General features: G+C 47.4%; 1 protein-coding gene and 1 long non-coding RNA gene across 2 annotated transcripts in view; one reads left to right on the top strand and one right to left on the bottom strand.

Annotated features, from left to right (window-relative positions):
- Positions 1-9235: 9235 nt before the first annotated feature.
- Positions 9236-12697, bottom strand: LOC116635288. Its single transcript, XR_004300129.1, has 3 exons — positions 12433-12697; positions 12047-12186; positions 9236-11005 (listed from the first exon to the last, which is right to left on the bottom strand). It is a non-coding gene; the product is annotated as an uncharacterized LOC116635288 (long non-coding RNA).
- Positions 12698-15360: 2663 nt separating this feature from the next.
- EPHB1 (EPH receptor B1) overlaps positions 15361-20933 on the top strand; it is a 414361-nt gene continuing 408788 nt past the window's right edge. Inside the window, exon 1 of the mRNA XM_032408651.1 lies at positions 15361-15616. Within this exon, the coding sequence (XP_032264542.1) occupies positions 15559-15616 (58 nt within the window). The 5' untranslated portion in view covers positions 15361-15558. The remainder of the gene's footprint in view (positions 15617-20933) is intronic.

Below are 20933 nucleotides of genomic sequence, written 5' to 3'. Positions count from 1 at the left end.
CCGCCTAATCCTCACTAACTCCTGGCCCTAAAGAGCCAGATTCTGTTTCCCATAGTTCCAATCAGCAGCTGGTTGGGGAAGAAATATAATGCAGGCTATATATTTTCTAGCAAACACACTAAAAAGGTAAAGAAAACAGGTGAAATTCATTTTAATAGTTTAATATATTGTGTCATATTATGAACTTAACATGAAATCAATAGAAAAACTATCAATGAGATACTTTACATTTTTTCATACTAAATCCTTAAAGGCTGGTATAAATTTCAGTATATTTTATACTGAAAGTACATTTCAGGTTGGACTGGCCCCATATCAAGTGCTCAGTAACCACATGTGACTAATGAGAACCATATTGGGAAGCTCAATTCTAGAGGCTCTGGTAGTAAACCTGGCTTCGGCGAAATGGCCTGACCACGGGGTCTAGGCTGGATGAGGAGACAAGCAAAGCCAAGAGTACCTGATATTCTTGATGGTGTGGGGCAGCTGGGTTGGGGTTGAAGCTGGAGGGTGGTGGTGAGGAGTGGGTGTGGGGGGTGCTGCAAGCCTGGCAGGTCCTGGGCCAAGAGGGGAATTACCAGAGGAGGAAATCATGGAGGTGTGGCTGTGTCTGGTGCCGGCGACTCTCAGGACGGGGTGGAGATAAGGACCAGGTGCCTCGGGTGGTGAAGAAGCTTCCAGGCCAGTGTTTTGAAGGCCCGTGAAACCATCCATGATGCTGGCAGGAAGAGGAGCAGACAGACAAGCCAGGGCACCCGTGCCGATGCTATTTGGGGAACCAGGACTGCGTTTAGACGGGGTGAGATCAGAGCCAAAACTTGCCGGTCTGTGGCTTGTCAATTAATCATTGGAAAAACCAACCATCCTCAGTTCTATTTTTTTCCTAAGATTTCAAAAGGCAAAAAGTGACAAACACAAATTTAAGTAGCATGCTTCTCATTGCATTATCGAGTCCATGGTGTAGCTGTTAAAAAAGGCCCACGTTTTATGTTGACCTCCTCAAAAAGCACTTGTGGATTTTACCATTAATAAGTGCCCTTTGGTTCTCCCTCCAATTAGTTGTGTGATCATCTAACAGTATTTTGATCTGGACTGTATTTCTTGTTATAATGATTAGCATTTCATACCTTGGACTCTCTGTGAAGAGCAAGATAGCAAGATAAATTGCCTTCATTTCTTCTCCTTGATCAACTACACATAGCACTTCATGAAGAGAATGATCAGATTGTGCACTCAAGTGCCCACTGACTTTTGAGCAGAATATATACTCACTTCATTTTTCAGAAGGGTAAACCGAGGCTTTGAACTATTACTGGACTCGTCCCATTGACTCACTTTTTTAAAAAATGGTAAAACCCAGAGTTTCCTTTGTAGAACTACATGGAAAAGGTTAGTATTGTGGTTTCTAACTCTCACTTTTGGCAAAATTCAATCCTTCAGATGACTGAATTTTGTAAAGAAGGGACTTTGTAATTCACCGCTGTACCCCAGATTCTGACACATTGTATGCATTCAATAAATAATTTTTAATGAATGGATAACTTGTACCATCTCTTCATTTAGTTTTAGTTGGTGAAGTCTCTTACTGGTTTAAAAACATTTCTAAGGTTACTATTTTAAAGCAATAGTTCCTCATGTAGGTTTTTCTAAACAGCGAATTCTTTTTGGAAACAACTCAACACAAACAAAACATGTACACACACAATCAGACGAAGTGAGATACACTCACTGGCGCGTGCACGCGCGCATGCGCACGCTCACACGTGCGTGCATGCGCGCACGCACGCACACACACACACACCTTATGGGAAATCTAATACTGTTTTCTCTCGTTTCTTCTGCAACTTGCCTTTTCACGGGACACAGGGTCTTGAGGACCTACTCACATTAAGCCCCAATAGTTGCACATCACTCTTTTTACACTTGTATAATCTTTAGTCGTATAGCTGGATCAGGGTTTAGTCTTTTCCTTAATTAATGGCACCTAGGTTATTCTCAACGTTGTGCTATTTTAAAATTTGCTGCACTGAACATCTCTGCGCACGTCCTCCTTATGCACCTCCGTGGTTTTTTCTCTAGGTTAGTGCTGAGCAGCAGAACAGCAAAATTCATAGAGATGCCCAATTTAGGTTTTCTTAGATACTGCCAAAATGCCCTACAGAATAAAACTGCAATTTATACTTTTACTGTCCATCTGCCCACATCCTTGCCTGCATTTAATATTAACAAACATTTGTTTTTACCAGCCTCTTGGGTGAAAAATTATATCTAGTTCATTTTGAGGAGGTAACTTTACTATGGCAGGTATATACAAAATAATGAATAGAAGTACATATATATGTATATATGCATGTATAGACATACAATTTAATTATTAATACCTACCACTCAGTTGAATATTGATGTTGCTTTAGGAGCATCTTCCCAATAGTGTGACAGTAATTCATTCATTTTTGCTCCTGTATAAGAATATACCCAAATTTATTTACTTTTTGTTTCACAACGATGGACATTTGAGCTATTTCCTGGTTTTTTCCTGTTAAGAATTGCGCATCTGTGAACTTCCTTGTGTATATCTCCCAGTGCGCATGTGCATTAAGTGCTGCTGAGATGTACCTCGCTGTGAAATTGCTCAGTCCTAGGGTGTAGTGGAGATCCCCAGCTGTGCACCCAAGTCCGTTCTCTCCATCTGCCCACGTGCTGTCCAGCCAGACATCTCTCCCGCCACCCTTTGAGTTGCAGGTGGCTATGCGACCGAGTTCTCACCAAGGGAATCTCAGCAGTTCCCATTCTGCTACTTTGGGATCAGAGCTTTAAGGTAATGAGTGTACCTCCTCCGTGCTCTCTTCTGTCTTCCTACGGCCCCAAACCCAAACGTGGTGGTGACCCAACTTTAACTTTGCAGAAAACAACAGAGTCCTAGGTGCTGGCAACGCAATGACTTAGGAAGAACCAGCTACCTGAATGACCATGAGGATCAAAGTGGTCCCACTGATCAGGATGGTAAACTTTGGGACTGATATGTGAGAGAGTAAGGCATTTTTTACCTTGAAGCCCTTTTATCGTTAGTATCTGCGTTATGATAGACTGTACTTAAGAAAGCACATGTTCAACTTCCCTGAGTGATGCCATACTCCTATTCAGAATGTTTGAACCCGCTGATACTCCCACTAGCAATGTATGAAAGCTTCCATTGCTCTGTCTTCTACTAACCCCAGCTGTTGTCTGAAATGTCTGTTCAGATATTTTCCCCTCTTTAATATTGGGTGCTTTTAAAATTATGGTTAAATATATAGCACATGAAATTTGTATTATAACCATTTGAAGTGTACAGTTCAGTGGCATTAATTATGTTCACAATAGTATGCAACCATCACCGCCATCTATTTCCAAAACCCATGCATCACCACCAGAGACTCTACCTATTGAGTGGTAACTCCTCATACCTCCTTCCCGGGAACCTCTAATCTACTTGCTGTCTTTATGAATTTGCCTACTTGAGGTATCTCATATGAGTGGAATCATACAATATTTGTCCTTTCTGTCTGGTTTAAAAATCAGGAACACTTTATGAATTTGTGTGTCATCTTTGTGCAGGTGCCACTCCGATCTCTAGATAGAGAATAATACATTTTTTACCTTGAAATTGATCATTTCAATTTTAGTATGTGTGCCTCCAAAGCAAGCACTTGGGCACTTTTAAAAATGTTTATTTCTTTTTGGTTCGTAGAAGTTCTTTATATGATCTGGATGTTAATACTTTTTAAATTAAATGGGTGGCAAATATTTTCCCAGTGTGTGACTTAACTATGTTTATGGTGTCTTTTCGTACCAAAGTTCTTCATTTTATGCAAATGTGTCTGTATTTTCCTTTGTGATTTGGGCTTTTTGTGTCCTGTTTATGAAATTCTCCTCCACCTACCCCACATCATTAAAATATTATCCTATATTTTCTTCAAAAACATTTTGAAACTTTTGCCTTTCATATTTGTTTCTGAACCACTGGAATTGATTGTGTTTGGTGTGAGAGGAGCCTAATTTTATTTTTTCAAATTGTCTCAGCAATATTTATTGAATGGTTGATTCTTTCTCTAGTACTTTGTAATGCTTTCCTTGACGTGGATTTTCCATATACACATTGGTCCTAAATCCCTACGTCAACTCCATATTGTTTTAATTATGCCCTCCATTCTGTTTGTCTTCAAAATAGTCTTGGTTGTTCTTGCCTTTTGCCTTTGAATTTTGGGTCAAATAGTCAAATTCTTCAAAAATATTATGGATACTTTTCTTGTATTTGCATTAAGTTTATAATTAAAGTTGTAGAGAATTACCATCAGTTTTCTTACTCATGAACATAGTGTATCTCCCCCATTACTTACATGGTCTTTAAACATTTTATTTATTTATTTATTTATTTATTTATTTATTTATTTATTTGAGAGAGAGAGAGAGCGCAGAGGGAGGGGCAGAGGAAGAAAGAGAATCTCGAGCAGACTCTGCACTGAGCGTGGAGCCTGACACTGGGCTCCATCTCACAACCCTGAGATCATGACCTGAGCCGAAATCAAGAGTTGGATACTTAACCGACTGAGCCTCCCAGGCACCCCTAATAAAGTCCTATTATTTTTTTCCATAGGGGCCTTTTTAAAGCTTTCTTTAAATTTGTTCTAGATACTTTAGAGTTTTTGTTGTTATTAAAATGCCATATCATTAAAAATTACATTATTATTTTTCTGTAGATGTTTAGGGAAGCAATAGATTTTTTTTTTTTAAAGATTTTATTTATTTGACACAGAGAGAGAGAGACATAGCAAGAGAGGGAACACAAGCAAGGGGAGTGGGAGAGGGAGAAGCAGGCTTCCCGCCGAGCAGGGAGCCCGATGCGGGGCTCGATCCCAGGACCCTGGGATCATGACCTGAGCCGAAGGCAGACGCTTAACGACTGAGCCACCCAGGTGCCCCGGGAAGCAATAGATTTTTACATATTGACTTTGTAACCAGCAAACTTGCTCATCTCTCATGTTTGGTCTACTGGTCTGTCTGCACAGTCTCTTGGGTTTTCTAGATGGACAGTCTTACTATTTGTGAGAATCTTGTTGGTTCTCTTTCTTCCTTATGGCTTTCATTTCCTTTCATGTCTTAGGGTGGTGGCTAGGACCTGCAGGAAAAAGTTGAATAGCAACAAGGAGAGCAGGCATCCTTCCTTTTTCTTCAACTGTAAAGGGAATACTTCTGATGTTTCATCATTAAATGCATTATTTGCTCTGGGGTTTTGGTAGATACCATGTCTCAAGACAAGAAGGATCCTATTTCCCCTATTAAATACTTTTTAAATTGTGAAAAGTTCTGAATTTTTATCAATTTTTTTTAACTTTTAGAAATATTTTATTTATTTATTTGTTAGAGGGAGAGAGCATAAGCAGGGGGAGTGGCAGGCAGCGGGAGAGGGAGAAGCAGGCTCTCTGCTGAGCAGGGGCTCGATTCCAGGACCCCGACATCATGACCTGAGCTGAAGACAGAAGCTTAACCAACTGAGCCACCCAGGTGCCCTTTATCAAATGTTTTATCTGTGTCTGTTGAGAGGATTATATAGCTTTTGTCCTTTAATCAGTTAATGAGTAAATAGATTCTCTAAAATTAGACTGTTCTTTTATTTAGTTATATTTACTGTGTTGATGATACATTTATTGGGAGTGCTGGTATATTTTGAATTTATTTCCATTATCTTATTTTTTGCTTTATTTACACTATGCTTTTCTTTACTTATTTTTTTCCTCTCCTACTTTCCGTTATATTGATTAATCCCCCCCCACCCCAGTGCTTATCTGGAAGTGGTTACCCTTAACATTTTTTTTCTCTTTTCTTTCTTTCTTTTTTCCTTTTTTGAGAGAGAGTGAGTGGGGAAAGGGCAATGGGAGAGAGAGAATCTCACTACCTGAGATCATGTCCTGAGCTAAAATCATGAGTTGGATGCTTATCCAACTGAGCCACCCAGGCACCCCTTCCTTTAACAATTTTAAAGCATGGTTGACTTGACAACATCTAAAACTATCCCATATCTCTGCCTGCTTCCAGAATGGTATCTGGGTTTTAGAACACTTTTAGTTCTTAAACTCCTAACTTAGATGCTTCTCTTATTCAGTATTTCAGTATTATCTTGCTTTTATAAACCCCAAGGATTGACCTACATTGATCTGTTCCTTTACTCATTGCTTCATTCATCTTACTTTGCTTTTCTGAGTTCATTTCCCTTATTCCTGAACTATTTTCTTAAGTAGGTCTCAAAGATAGCACCTGGCTGGTAAACTCCCTTAGTCTTGCTTTCAGTCTTGAAAAATATTTAGCTGGATATGGTATTTTAGGTTACATAACATTTTAAGTTGATAGTTCTTTTCTTTCTGTACCAAACATTTTGCTGCTTGGAAGACAAGTAACTTGTCACTTCGCTCTGATGGCTTTTAAGATGTTTTTTTGTCTTTGGTGTCCTGCAGGGCATTACAGTTTGCCTAGTCATGGATATTTTTTTGTTGTTGTTGTTGTTTGTTTGTTTTTGTTGTGTTTTAAAGATTTTATTTATTTATTTGACAGAGAGAGACACAGCAAGAGAGGGAACACAAGCAGAGGGAATGGGAGAGGGAGAAGCAGGCTTCCTGCCAAACAGGGAGCCCGATGTGGGGCTTGATCCCAGGACCCTGGGATCATACCTGAGCCGAAGGCAGACGCTTAATGACTGAGCCACCCAGGCATCCCTAGTCATGGATATGTTTTGTTTATTCTGCTCAGGACTTCCAAAATCTGTGTTTCCTCAATCTGAATAATTCATTTCTTTCATCAGTTCTGGAAATCTATCTGCTTTCTCTTAATATTCCTTATCCCCCACCCCCCAACCATTCCTTCTATTATTCTCTCCTAAGTATTTGAAAAATGATAGCCTTCCCTATGCTTCACTCATATTTTCAACCTCTTTTTAATGTTTTACATCTCTTTACTTTTCTCCCTTGCATTATAGTTAATTTTCTCAGATTTAACTTGAAGTTCAGTGAACCCGTCGCGTATACAGAACCTCTTAAACCTATCCAGTTAGTTTTTATTTTTATTTTTTATTTTTTTTATTTTTTATTTTTTTTAAAGATTTTATTTATTTATTTGACAGAGAGAGACACAGCGAGAGAGGGAACACAAGCAGGGGGAGTGGGAAAGGGAGAAGCAGACTTCCCGCCGAGCAGGGAGCCCGATGCGGGGCTCGATCCCAGGACCCTGGGATCATGACCTGAGCCGAAGGCAGACGCTTAACGACTGAGCCACCCAGGCGCCCCTATCCAGTTAGTTTTTAGTTTCCTTTTCTATGTGGTTCTCTCTCGAATGTATAGGTTTTTTTTTTTTTATAATGTCTTATTCTTTTAAATATTGATATTTAAAAGACTTTCTCTGAGAGTTCTATACTCATAAGGGTCTAATCCTGTTTGTTTTGCCTGCTGAGTTTTGCTCATGGTAGATTTATTCTTGTGTTCTGTGATTTTGGATTGTGAGTTCATGTCTGGCAGGGCTTTATCTGTGGAAATCTTGTGGAAAGTGTGTCCTTTTTGCATTTCCTCCTGCCAATCCATTTACAACTAATTTTTTTCAATTGAGTTCTTGCTTGGGGAGATCTGAGATCAAGTAGTATAAATTTGAACTGAAACTGAGGTAAGTGAAGGCCTATGATAGGAATTCTGAGGGGAACTGCCCTGGCTGAGGGGCAAGCTTCCTTCCTCTCTTCTGTGAGTAAATGTGGAGAAAAGTCTCTCCCAGTCCATTCTTTCAGTGGAGGTGTTGCAACTTGAGGCCTCAGGTTTCTGCAGTGATGGCTATTCCAACTTTCTGCCTTGCATTCATTCAGAGCCTAGTTTCCAACTGATGTACATTAAAATTCAAGCTATTAGATTTCCCAGAACAGGAACTAATCCCCACCCACACTGCAGGGTAAGCTCCCACATTTACCATTCAGGATTTTAGTGCTTCTTTGTTTCTAGGCCCTTGGGAATACTTCTGAGCTTGGCAATGTATTGAGAAGAAGCTATTTTACATATTATTGAGTTCTTCTAGCTGTGTTTAGCAAAATGTTTTGCGAGTTAACTTATAATATTACCATAAATGAAAATTATTCTTTTACTATTAATTTTTCCCTTTGTTTTAGGTATTATTATTATTATTATTATTTGCCAACCTGAGTCTTTTAAATCAAGAGTCAGTTCATTCATATTTGTTATTGGAAGTGATTATGTACTTTCTTCTAAATTCTTATTGTTTAAACAATAACTTCCCTTGTATTTATTTAATATTTTTCAATTCGTTATTTAAAAAACATAGGGGTGTATTTTGTTTTTATCCTTTCCAGTATTTTCAAAAGCATATATATTTCTTTAAAGTGTATTTGTGAAAACTTTTAACTATTTATATTGTTTTGAAAACAACTTTATTTTTTTTAAAAGAATTTATTCATTTACTGGAGAGAGAGAACCAGCAGGGGGAACGGCAAGGCAGAGGGAGACGGAGAAGTAGACTCCCCACCAAGCAGGGAGCCCAACGTGGGGCTCGATCCCAGGACCCTGGGATCATGACCTGAGCCAAAGGCAGACGCTTAACGACTGAGCCACCCAGGTGCCCCCAACTTTAATTATTTTATTCTTTTTAAAAGATTTTTATTTATTTATTTGACAGAGAGAGACACAGCGAGAGAGGGAACACAAGCAGGGGGAGTGGGAGAGAGAGAAGCAGGCTTCCTGCGGAGCAGGGAGCCCGATGCAGGGCTCGATCCCAGGACCCTGGGATCATGACCTGAGCTGAAGGCAGACGCTTAATGACTGAGCCACCCAGGCACCCCCCAACTTTAATTATTTTAAAGCAATTTCAGTATTTGTAAGATTTGAGCATTAAAAAAAAAAAACAAACCTCTTCTGAATCCCACCCATGTGAACAAGGAATTTCACATAGCTGTGCTACCCCTCCTTAAATGGCTCTTCTCTTTGTTCTTAATTAATATAGTTGGAGTTACTACATTTAGCTTTTTGTAATTAGAATTTTATCAACATGTATATTCTTTATTGAGACTATTTTTGACATTTCAATTCAATTTATAAGCAGTTTGCAAACATTTAGACTTCGATTTTAATTGATTTTATTGCTTATCACCAAACCTCATCTGTCGTTTGAATATATTTTCAAGTAAATTTTTTCTGAATGGTTGCAAGTTTTCTGGGACCTGAAAATGTAACCAAAACCATTTATTGCTTTCAGTCTGCTGGAAATATATTTTTTGTGTGTCACAAATTTTCCCTCATAAAACTCTATAGCTCTGGTTCCATTTTCTTTTAGAACTTAGTGTCATGAAGTTAACAATCTTTATTCTACTGTAGGTAATCTATTTGTCCATGTGTGTCCATACATAGATGTAAGATTTCTTTAAAACATCCATATAGTATCCGGTTTTTATTGAGCTAAGATGAGTTTTATTTCTTCATAGCCTGCCAAGACTTTCATGGCATTTGTACTGGTATCTCTTTTAGGAATGCACCCAGGGACTCTTTCAAGTCCTCAGCCCTTTGCAAGTATGGACACAATTTTATGTGTTGGTTCTCTATTTTCTGTCTTCCATGTGCTCTGTATTCTCTCTCGATGTTTTTCCTTTTTCTGTCCATTTTGTATTCATTCTTGGAAAAATTCTCCAGTCTGTTTTCTACATCATTCATTCATTGCTCAACAGCAACACATCTGCTCTTTACTGCTACACCAATGTGAAGGTAGATCCTGACACTGCGTGATTTTGTTTCCTGAAAACGCTTCTCTATCTCTTTCCCTTCCCTTCTCTCATTCCGTTGTCTTTTCTGCTTAACCTGTTTTCTTGTAAGCTTGTTCCTTTTACAAGGAGTTGTCTTCAAGCATGCCAAGAAGCTTCCTGAAAATGTCTCTTGACTGTACAGAGTATCATTTTCAAAGGGATGCTCCTCTCTGGGTCTTGGAGGGGCTGTTCCTGCTCTTTATTCTGAAGTATTCTAACAGACCACAGACGTCTTGACTCTTCTTTACTCCTCCTTGAGACTCATTAGTTCTTGCTGTTTTTTGCTAGGCAGGATGAGTAGATTGGCCTTGGGCCCTCCATCTCTCTCTTGCTTGATGGTTGAATCATCTGTTTAGACCTACACTGGTCTACAACCAACCAGTGTTTAATTGCCAGTTGCCAACAGGCTTCATCGAATGTATGTCTGCTCTACTAGGTGGCATCTTTCCCTAACCACCATCCTGATTCTCTGGTGCTCTGATGTGTCATGGGAAAAACAACGCTCAGAAAGCTGCACAGCTTCCATAGTTATTACTACGCCTGCTACAGCCTTTTGACCATTCTTCATATCCTGAATACATTGTGTTTTCACCAGCCCATCTGTCTGCCCAGTTGCCATGCTCATTTCTGGGTATAAGAAGACCTTGGGGAAGGGAGGAAGTTGGCCAGGGAAAACTGTTCTTCATTTAGTGTGAAGCTGAAACAACAAAATAAAGAATATTTACTCCATTCCCTGGTTAGTAGAGACCTTGGGTATCTGAGTCAGGTATTGAAAGAGAGGGAATTACGACACATCTTCCTATCTATTTCTTTAAAGCAGGTTCTCTTTATAGAGGAGAACTTGGCATATGTCATACATGTGCTTGATAGGTTGTTCTCCATCCAGCTTCATCCGCCTTATAAGTATTGTCAGTTGCTTCCACATCCTGGCAATTAGGTTGTCTGTCAGTGTTCATTTACTTCATTAGTGTGAGTCTTCATATTTGTCTGTGTTTGCTGGGATATGTTCCTGAGAAGCAAGGAAAGGCTTGTTGGAAGCCTCTAGCCAGAGGCCATTTTGTACAGAAAGTCCCACAATGCATTTCAATGTCTGTCTTCCCAGGGAGACCGTGAGATCCTTAAAGGGAGAGGCTGGGTCACATACATCACCAGGTCCCCAGCACCTTGCAGGCTACCAACACAGAACTGCTGCACAATACATGTTGAAAGAACAAAAGAGAGAGGGAGCTTTTTATTATTTGTCTATTACCCATTGTTAAAATGTTTTAAATGACTCGTAAGTGGTTCACTTGCTTCTCCAAAAAGAATTGAGGACAATGTATCTTGCAGCTTAAGAATCAAATTAAAGGTAGCTTGGGTCATGGAGCGTATAACTAAACCTTTCATTTATGCAGTTAAGTAATATTTAAAAAGAAAAAGATAGGATAAGGGAGCAACTTAATGTCTTCTCATGTACAAGAACGCTGTATCATCATCCTCAGGATGGCTACTATTTGTCTGCGCTCTCCACAACTAGGTAGAATGAGGAAAACAGGCTCAAACTACAACAAAGGGGATGTAGGTTAATGGTTAGCAGGTCCTTTCTATAGGATAGCTTTATAACATATAGGATTATCAGGGGAAGTTGTACAATTGCATTGACTAGAAATGTTTTTCAACCTTTTAGACAGACTCTTTAGAGGTGGGGGTGAATTGGGTGGCTGCCCCAAACCTTCTAAGCAGAAGGGCTTCTGAGCACTAGAAGAAGGGTCAAATCACCCTTGGGTTCCTGGGACCCCTTAGCTGCTGGCTCAGAGGCGAGTATCTGTAGCTTTGAAGGAGTGATTTAGTGATATCAAATAGCTGGGTGATTAATCAAGAAAACAAGTGAGCATTTGACATCACAGAGAAAAACACAGTAGCCAAGGAGATGCTTTGGGGGAAAAAGGCAGCCAGTCTTGGATTGCCCAACCAACGGTGCTTTCAGGGATATTTGCAAATCACAACCCATTGCAAGAGAAAGATCAATTTGCTGCACAGCTAAATTAATATTTAACTTGCTCAAGAAAAGTCAATCCCCTGGGTTATTAGAGAAATTAACAAAAGCCCTAAACTGATGCTATTCTTATCTGAGCCATCAGCATGCTCTCAAAGTCATCAATGTTGTTTTCCTTGCCCCTTATGATCTGATGTGCCCCAACCCCACCCCAATCCCACCCTCTCCTTTAACCCCTCTTCCTTCCCCCTTACCTCCTCCTCTTCTTGCCACAGAACCCTTTCTTCCAACAAAACCTGGTTTTGATGCCCCTAAAACAAAAAGCTTCCACAACAGAGGTGAGGTCTGGGGCCCCATCCCCTGATCACCGGGTACTTCCCCACCTGGCTGTCCCCTGAGATGACCGAGAGCACAGTTTTAAACACCTGGACAAGAACAGGGACTCTAAAGCCTCATTGTGCAGCAGAATCAATTGGGGTGGGGGCCATAAAATCATATTTGTGGGCATCCCTACTGACTTAAAATCCTTAAGGGTGAAGCTTGGGGGGATTAGAAGACATTAAGTCAGAGATTCTTGTGTAATTTGCCTGGTACAGGTGAAAGACCCTGGCAGAGTTCTCTTTGGGATTCCCACACTCACGGTCTGCCGGGGTCTTCCGAGGAGTGACGTTTTGCATTTGGACATTGGTCAGTTCTGTCTTCAGCCAGGTCAGGAAGAGCCACTCAGTACCGTCCAAAGAGATGTAGCATGAGACCGTGGGTGGGAGTGACCAGCTGAGGGACATCAAGACTTCCAGGCAGAGGTGGGGTTTGGGAAGAAGCGGAGGGCAGGAAGCTCACCTCACTTCATTTCAGGGTTGCATGTAAATGTCCAGCACAGTGCGTGTACGCAGAAGGCGCATAAATAGAAGCCATTCCCCTCATGTCTAGCTGCACCGTCACCCTTTAACTGTTGCCTTGCTTTAGTCTCCCTCTGACATGCTACAGCGTCTTTGTCACCCTCCCCCGCTGCACTGTAAGCTTCCTCAGAGCAGGGCCTGTGGCTGCTGCGGCCCCACATTGTGGCAAGGGCCTGCCTGGCTCATCGCGGGCACTCAATAAATATTTGCTGAGTAAGTGGGTGAGTGTGTGACTAGGCAGGTGCAGGGAAAGGGGAGGTCGGTGGTGGGGATGGGGGTGGTGAGGGGATCCGGCTGGCTGAGCAGCCCAGGCCCAAAAGGCAGGTTTCAGGGAGCCCACAGAAAAGTCTGGATGCCACGCCAGAGGGGTTGGTCTTTCTTTAGCAGACAGTGAGGAGCCACTAGTTTTCTGTGCTGGGAAGAGATAAGATCAAGTTTGGCTTGAGAAAGATTAGTTCGGCAGCAGAGTGCAGAAAGATTAGAGGGGGAGGGGATAGAAGCCAGGCCGCTGTTCAGACTCTCCAGTTGTCCAGGGGAAGGAGCATGGCAGGAACTGGGACAGGCTCATGGGTTTGGGACAAGGACACTGGGAGGAAGATGGGGCAGAGGTGGACTCTGCCAGACGGGCTTCTCAGAAGTCTGTGACAGAGTGAAGGAGAGAAGAGTCAGACTCATCCATCTGTCCTGAGCGAGGGGAGGGCTGGTAATAGAGCAGGTGAGGCTGCCAAGGAGTTGTCTATGGACCTAGAGAGCAGAAGTTGCAAGGACAGAGCTGGTGAGGGGGCTTCTTCTGAGGGTTGAAGAGGGAACAGTAAGAAGTGGTAAGACAGGAGGAACAAGGGGACCACGGAAAGGGAGGCTGGTCACTGATGCGGGAGGGTGCTGGGGATCCAGGGGGTGATGGGTAACCGGGGCTGGGTCATTCCCACGGTGACTACTCCAGCGATGTTGGTGGTGCGTGGCAGGGCAGAGGGCAGCTTGCATGGCGTTGGGGTGGATGATGAGGGAATGGAGATGGATGCGGGTCCCCCCTTTCAGGGGCAGAGGCAGGGTGGGATGGAGGGTGGGGGGAGAGGGAAGCAGTGTGAGTGAGAGCATGAGGGCGGAGAAAGCAAAGCAATGTCCCAACCGGGAGATGAGTCTGGCTGTGACTGAGGGGGTGCAGCCCAAGCAAAGGAGAGACCACACACACAGGTGGGAAACGGATTTAGCAGAGCTTGAGGAGGACAGAGAGTGCGCAAGAGGTCACCACATCTGCCCATGGCTAACTCATCGAGAACTCTGGGGAGGGCTTGGTGGGGTAGAGACAGCCGCCTTTGCGGCTATTAGAAGGGGCATCTAACAGGTCCTCCCTGACCCTGTAGGACCAGGCCATCAACAGGTCTGGGGTGGGAGTGATGCGGTGAGGACACCTCTCCAGCACAACATTACAGCCTCAAGGCAGGTCCTTGATCTAGAACGCTGGCTATGTCCAGAGACAGGAAGAGAAAGCAGAGCTGTGGGAGCTGGGACCTGGGAGAATCACTCCTACCTCCAAGGCCCTATCCCCTCGTTGCTGTCTATTCAAGTCCTTCCAACCCATGCTCAAGATCTCACCCACAATTAGGGGGCCTTTCTGTGTGCCTCATCTTGCAAAACCCTATGCTGTCCCTCCTTCCAGTCCTGTGGGGCCACCGGTGTCTCCCACTAGACCTGACTTCTGGGGTTAAGCTCTCTGTGGATGCTCACAGAATGCATTCAGAAGTGAAAACTAAAGACAGCCAGAGACTTGTAAAGGATTAAAGCAGCAGGGAGTTGGACACGAAGCATATCCAGTGCCCTGCACACACTGGAGCAGCCGTCCACACATTCTCTGAACCTCATTCATTCATTCATTCATTCAACAGATATATGCCATCCCCTTCTATGGGCCTGGCATTGTTCTAGGCACTGGGATCTCTGTAGTGAACAAAACACACACGAATCCCAAGAATGGAGACCCTCTTTGTTCTAATAAGGAGAGACCCACAATAAACATAAGTGATTAGTAAAAGCCATACCGTATGAGAAGGCGAAGTGCTATGGATAAGAGGGATAGGGTGTGCCTTCGCGTTGTACTATAATGGGTTGTCAGGGTGCGTGTCGCTAAGATGAAATAAGAAAAAAAATGATTATTTAAAGCTTACCCAGGCCTGGTGGGCTATAAGGAAGGGTATGGGCCTGAACTGGCTCCTTCTCTAGGCCCCCTAGGTTCCGGGGCACGGGGAGCTGGGCGGGCCGGTGCGCTTCTCCGAGAGCACCACGAGGGGGAGCCCGGACCCCTCCTAGCGCCTTCCAAGCCCTCCCGCACAGCCTTGCAAGCAAAAGTTTTTCTTAAACTAACAATGCCAGTGTAAGGAGGTGCTCGCGCCTGATTGGACGGGGGAATTTTGCAGGTTTGATCCCTTGATTGGACAGGAGGTGTTAGGGGTGGAGAGAGAGCTGATGGTGGGGGATCCCGCTCCCTCCCCCGTCAGTCTGGCCGGCTTCGTCCTCTCGTAGGCTCCGCTGTAGCTCGCAATGTGACACCAGGACGCACACGCGCTCGCGCGCTCTCCCCAGCTCACACTCCCTCGCCCTCTCTCTCACATACACGCGCACGCACACACCCACCTCTCCCATAAACACACACACACACATGCACACCCACACCCACGCGCGCCCGCACCGCCCCACGCGCGCACACTCCCGCCCACGCCCACGCCGCGCTCCGGGGAGTCCGGTCCCAGCGAGAGCGCGAAAGGATACGGAGAAGCCACCGGCGGGGAGTGCAGCGGCGCCCCGGGACGCGGCGCCCTCCCCGCGCGGCCGCCTCGGCTTGGGCTCGGCCTGGGGGCCGCCGGCCGGCGATGGCCCCGGATTGCCTGCTGCTGCTCCTCCTGGCATCCGCAGTGGCCGCTATGGAAGGTAACGTAGCCTCCGCCGAGCAAGTTGGCGGCTGGCGGCTCTATCCCCGGGGGCTGCTCGGGCTGCTTCGCGCCGCCCGCCTCCCGCGACCGGAGGGCACGGCTGTGGGGGAGCCCCGGCCGCGGCCGAGCGCGAGGCTGGGGCGGCACCCCTGGCGCGCCCCCGGCTGGCTCTCAGAGCCCGCAGGCGGTTCGCGGAGCCCCTGGCCCCCGCGCCCCGGCGCTCCCGGGCAGCTCGGGTCTCCCGCAGCCTCGGCTCGGCTCCGGGAGCGCGGAGCCCGCTGCATTGCGGTGCAGGCTCCTTAGCTCCGGGGGCGCCGGGCGCTGGGGACGAAGGGACGGCTCGGGCTCTCCGGCCCCTGGAGTGCGGGCGCCTATCGGCTCCCCTCCTGTCCTGGCCACGGATGCGCTTAGGTGGCCGTGCGCCACCTCTCCTTTTCCTCAGCTCGGGCTCGGCGGGCTCCGGGACTCTGGGCTCGGCGGGCTAGCGCTGAGCGCGGGGGCCAGAGGAGCTCTGCCCCGGTGCCCCGAAAGTGGCCGCCGGAGAGGAACTGAGTTCATTGCCGTACTCTCGGTGGTCCCGGAGCCTGTGGAGCTGCATCTTTCCCGGGTCAAGTCGGGGCGAGGCGGACACCTTTATCGCCTCTTGAGCCTGGGAACCGGGATGCGGTGGCTAGGTGGTCTGTCCGGCAGAAACTCGCCCAGCATCCCCTTCGCCCGGGAAGGGAGACTCGCCGGGCGGGAGGCGACGGGCAGCGACACTCCCCCTGCTACTTAGCCTTGGCTGAGCCCCGGGCCGTGGCCGGGCAAGCGCGCCCCGCGGGCACCGCGCCTGGCGCAGTGGGGAGCACCCGCGCTCGGCGGCGCCCGCGAATCCCTGTGGGAAATCCCTGCCCCGCTCCCCGCCCCGCTCCCCTCCCCCGCCCCCGCTCCCTGCCGCCGAGCGCGGGCTGCCACCCCTCTTGGGAACGCGGCTGGGCCCGGGAGCCGAGCGGAGTTGCCGGGGTGGCAGCAACTGTGGGGGGTTGGTACGCCGCCGCGGCCGGGCTCGCAGCCGCGCTTCCCGGTGGCGGGAGCGCTGAAACTCCGGGGAGGGACTACGCGCGGGAGGGACGCGGCCCCTGACGCCCGCGCCGCTTTCCGAACTGGAGGCTCTTTCGGCCGGGCTGCCCCGTCCCTCGCCAGGCTGTTACCGGTTGCCCGGAGAGAAACGCCCCCACCCCGGACACCGTGGTCCAGCGCCCCTGACCCCTCCGAAAAGCGCTTCCTTTCTCCAGCGGAGCTGGGGCAGTCGGGGCCCCCGGGGCGGGGCTGATTCCTTCCCGGTGTAGGGAAGAGCGCTCTGTCCCGCGTTCGTTCTGGTGGCGGCGCGGGGGTGGGACGATCAATGCCTAGAAAGCTCTCACTTGCTTTTCTGAAGATGGGTTTTTTGTCTGCCTCCCGCTGCCCTTCCTGGCTGCTGATCTTTGTGCGGAGGGGTTGCATTTTGGGACGTGCGGGGACGAGAGCGGTGGGGAGCGCGGGCGACAGACACCCGGGAGCAGAGCTGGTCGGTCGGGTTTGACTCACAGAGGGGCAAGGGCGGGAGCAGTTGAGCTAGGACGAGCACGGCGCTGTACACTTCCAAACCAGGCAGGACAACCTGGGTGAGCGAGCAAGAGCAACGGGCTAGGCGAGGCTGGACTTGGCAGCGCTGGGGCGGTGCGTCCTACCCGCCGCTCTTCGCGCGCGCGCCAGAGGGCCGGGGGCTGGGCCCCGGAGAGCAGATGGGTGCCCACTTTGGGAGCCTGGTCTTGGCACTGGGTCTCCATCAATGAAGGAGGGCACGTGCATGCGAGCAAAATTGTTTGGAGAGCAAGCGCGTGGGAACACACCAGGCGTCTGGATGCCGGCAGTTTCCTTCCTGACCTCTTCTTGGTGAGCTCTCCCCGTCTGCTGGGCTGGAGCTGCCCGAGGGAGGGTGCCCTTGTGCCGGCACCCAGCCTGTATAACGGGCCCTGTCACTAGGTCGCCTGGAGTGGCTCACGTTGTGGGACTTGGTCCCTTCTCTCGGCACAGCCCCAGAAACTTTGCCAGTAGCTTGGCAAGAGGAGCCTGAGTCTCGGCTGGAAATCTCTCCAGCAAGGGTTAAAAGAAACACCACATTCAGCAGAATATTAAAGCAGCCCCATCGTCCCTGCTCAGTGCGCAGGGATAGTACACACCATTCACTCCCATCTCTCCTCCAACGAGCGCAGGCAGGTTCATTTTCTCCTCTTCACACACGGAACCGCCTTCCCGCCTGCCTGGCTGGGCTAGGGCCAGCATCATTCGGTTTGTGATGAGTGAGGAATAATTATCAGAAAAGTGGATCAATGAGCTGCTTACACAGACAGCAGATCCCTCCCAAACTCTGCTCTGGCTAGGGGCGCCCCTCTTTACTCCTTTGGCCACTTACTGTGTCTGTCTTCTTTCCCTTGGCGAGGAGGTGGGGGGGAGCTCTGGTGGAATTGCACTAGGGCCTTGTGGCCCAGGGCCAGCAGCTCGAAGATCAGGTAGTTCTCAGCCCCCGCCAGGGCAGGAACAAAGGGACAGTGGAAGCCATGGGCCAGTTGGGGACCCTTGGCCAGACAGGCAGACCCCTATGAGACCCTCTGCCTAGGTGGGAGAAAGGAAGGGGCTGGTTGACATGGGGTGTGGGAAAACCCACACTGAAAGAGAGCCCCCCTTCCCTCCTTTTCCCTCCCCTTCCTGGTTTCCAGCCAGTGGTTCGGCTTTGTGGGGAGAGAGATGCCATTGCAGGGAAAAGGCTCTCTGGGGCTTTTAAAGTCTATTTTCAGAGGAGAACAGGGCAGGCTGGGAGGGAGGGATGCTGATATCCTCTGGCCTTCTGGACACACAACCAGACCTCTTAGTCCAGATAAACACCTGCCTCTTAAAGCCCATGTCTTTTCACACTGGGTCTGGGATCTTGTTGAGAACAGGCTGCTGGGGTCTACGAGGGAAGGCCACCATCTGCATTCTCTGAGCTGCCCTTTGGCCTGTGCTCTTCAAAACAGGGTCTGGAGGCCTGGGCTTCTTTCGAGGTGTTTCTGCAGCAGTGGGACATGTTGGGCTGGCAGCAGACACTCTGCCCTCAGAGTGGACTAAGTGTATTGGCCTTTCTGGGCGGCAGCCATCCAGCATCACTGAAAGCTCATAGCATCCTCCCATCCCCACCCCTGGCATCCACGAATGACCATATACCTGCAGGTCTGGACCTCAGTGTCTGGACACTGGTTGACCAGAGCACGCCCAGGAGACCTGCTCTTAGGTGTGGCCTAGAGTGAAGTCCTGGGCTTGCTGTCCTCGAACACGCTCATGTGTTTGATTCGGTGGTAGATTTCTTGGGGCTTGACAAATAGTGGGTTCTCAGGAGGGGTTGCTGATGCATGGATAGACGCCTGAGTTACTGTGCCCCTTTGGGGCATACCGCATCTTAAAATGCAAGGGCACTGAGCTACATGGTACACACTTAAATCTTCTTAGAAGTTCATGGTGAGGGCGCCTGGGTGGCTCAGTTGGTTAAGCGACTGCCTTCAGCTCAGGTCATGATCCTGGAGTCCCGGGATCGAGTCCCGCATCGGGCTCCCTGCTCGGCAGGGAGTCTGCTTCTCCCTCTGACCCTCCCCCCTCTCATGCTCTCTCTCTATCTCATTCTCTCTCAAATAAATAAATAAAATCTTTAAAAAAAAAAAAAAAAGAAGTTCATGGTGAAAAACCCCCAACCTCAGGCCCTGTGTCTACCACAGGCGGCCAGGCTAGGCACTGATTGGCTGTTTCTGCATTTTATGTTAATATTTCTTTGCTGTGTGTGCATCTGTTTTGGGCATCCGTGAGTGTGCATGAGCCTACCAGCAGTAGCAGGCGCCAAAGATTTAAAAAAAATGTGTGGGAGAGACAAGTAAATTTGAGGAAATTCTGTTAGGTGATTTTATCTTCTGTGCATTGTGGAAAGGTGGCTATTACTCAGTCTTTGTGGAGGGACCCCCTTCAAGCCAGCGAAGGGAATGCTGGTGAAATAGGGCAACGCAGCTCTGGGTAATCACTTGAGAAAATTCTTGGCAGGGTAAATAGCTGCGGAGGTTGGACCCAACCCCAGCTTGAACCTTCTGGGTTGACAGAGCAGAGTCACCACTAGCGGTGCCCCGGAGCATGAGGAAGGCCTGCTGGGCCACAGAGTATCTTGCCCCAGTCCCTCCTACCTTTTGTTGACCTGTGCAGACGCAGACCTAGATCTCAGAGCCCCTGCCCTGGCCCCTCACCAGTATGGATCCTAATTACCAAGATGTGCTTTGGGAAAAGCCCGTGAGGCAGAGACATGATATGGCATCCTTTACAATTTTACCCATCTACAAGTAATCTTTGATAAAACAGATTGGACCGGAGAGGAAGGGTGGTGCCAGGGAGTGCATGACAGCACCACGACCCCTTCCTCTGGATCTAGTGTGTGCACCCACCCTCACCCCATTGACCAGAAACTACCTATTCTCTCGTTGGTTGACTGAATTTAGTGAACTTGGGGTAGTGGAAGGAGGTGCAGGGTTGAGAATGGGGTCTGACCATGAGGATGGGGTTGAGGTCCACATGAGGTGCAGACAGATGGCTGGATTGTGAAGCCAGAGTCGTCCACCTGGATTTTTCATCTCCCCATTCTGTGGTTTTGGGAAATCACCTAGTCCCCCTGGCTGAGTGTCTTTCTCTGGGTTGTGATGCTCATCTGTTTCAACCTCAGAAGTCGGACAAGTTATGTATGTTACTAGGATATACCTCTACTAGTTCAAAAATTAAGGTGCTGTTAAAGTCAAAGATACTTTTTTATTATTGAATCAAAACAATCAACTGTATCATGTATAGCTAGTCTCTAAGAGTTCCTAATAACACTCAGATTCAGGAGCATAGCAGGTGCCAATGTGAGCAAAGGGTGGAAACAATTTTAAAAGCCAGAAGAGGGGAGTATCAACTTGGGCAGTGGTTCTCAGGTTTCAGGAAGCCTCGTGGCACCTAGGCAATTTGTTATAGACTCCTGAGTGCTCACCCCAAAGGTTCAGCAGGTCTGGATGGACCCGGAGAATCTGCTTCTGGTCTCCCTAAAGATCCTGGTGTAGGTGCTTCTTGGAAACACTGCTCAGGGGGAGGTTCTCAGCTAAGCTGTGGTCAGAAATCCTGGGTAGTCTTGCTCCCTTTTGCACTTGCTGAGTCAGAATGGCCTGGACATCTGCATTTTTAACAAAGGGCTCCAGTGATTCAGATGCAGGCAGCCTGACACCAGTATATTTGGGAACGGCCGATAATAGCCA

The sequence above is a fragment of the Phoca vitulina genome, unplaced genomic scaffold (genome assembly GCF_004348235.1).
Source record: "Phoca vitulina isolate PV1807 unplaced genomic scaffold, GSC_HSeal_1.0 scaffold10, whole genome shotgun sequence".
NCBI classification, from domain to species: Eukaryota; Metazoa; Chordata; class Mammalia; order Carnivora; family Phocidae; genus Phoca; species Phoca vitulina.
This window is presented reverse-complemented; position numbering and strand designations above follow the sequence as displayed.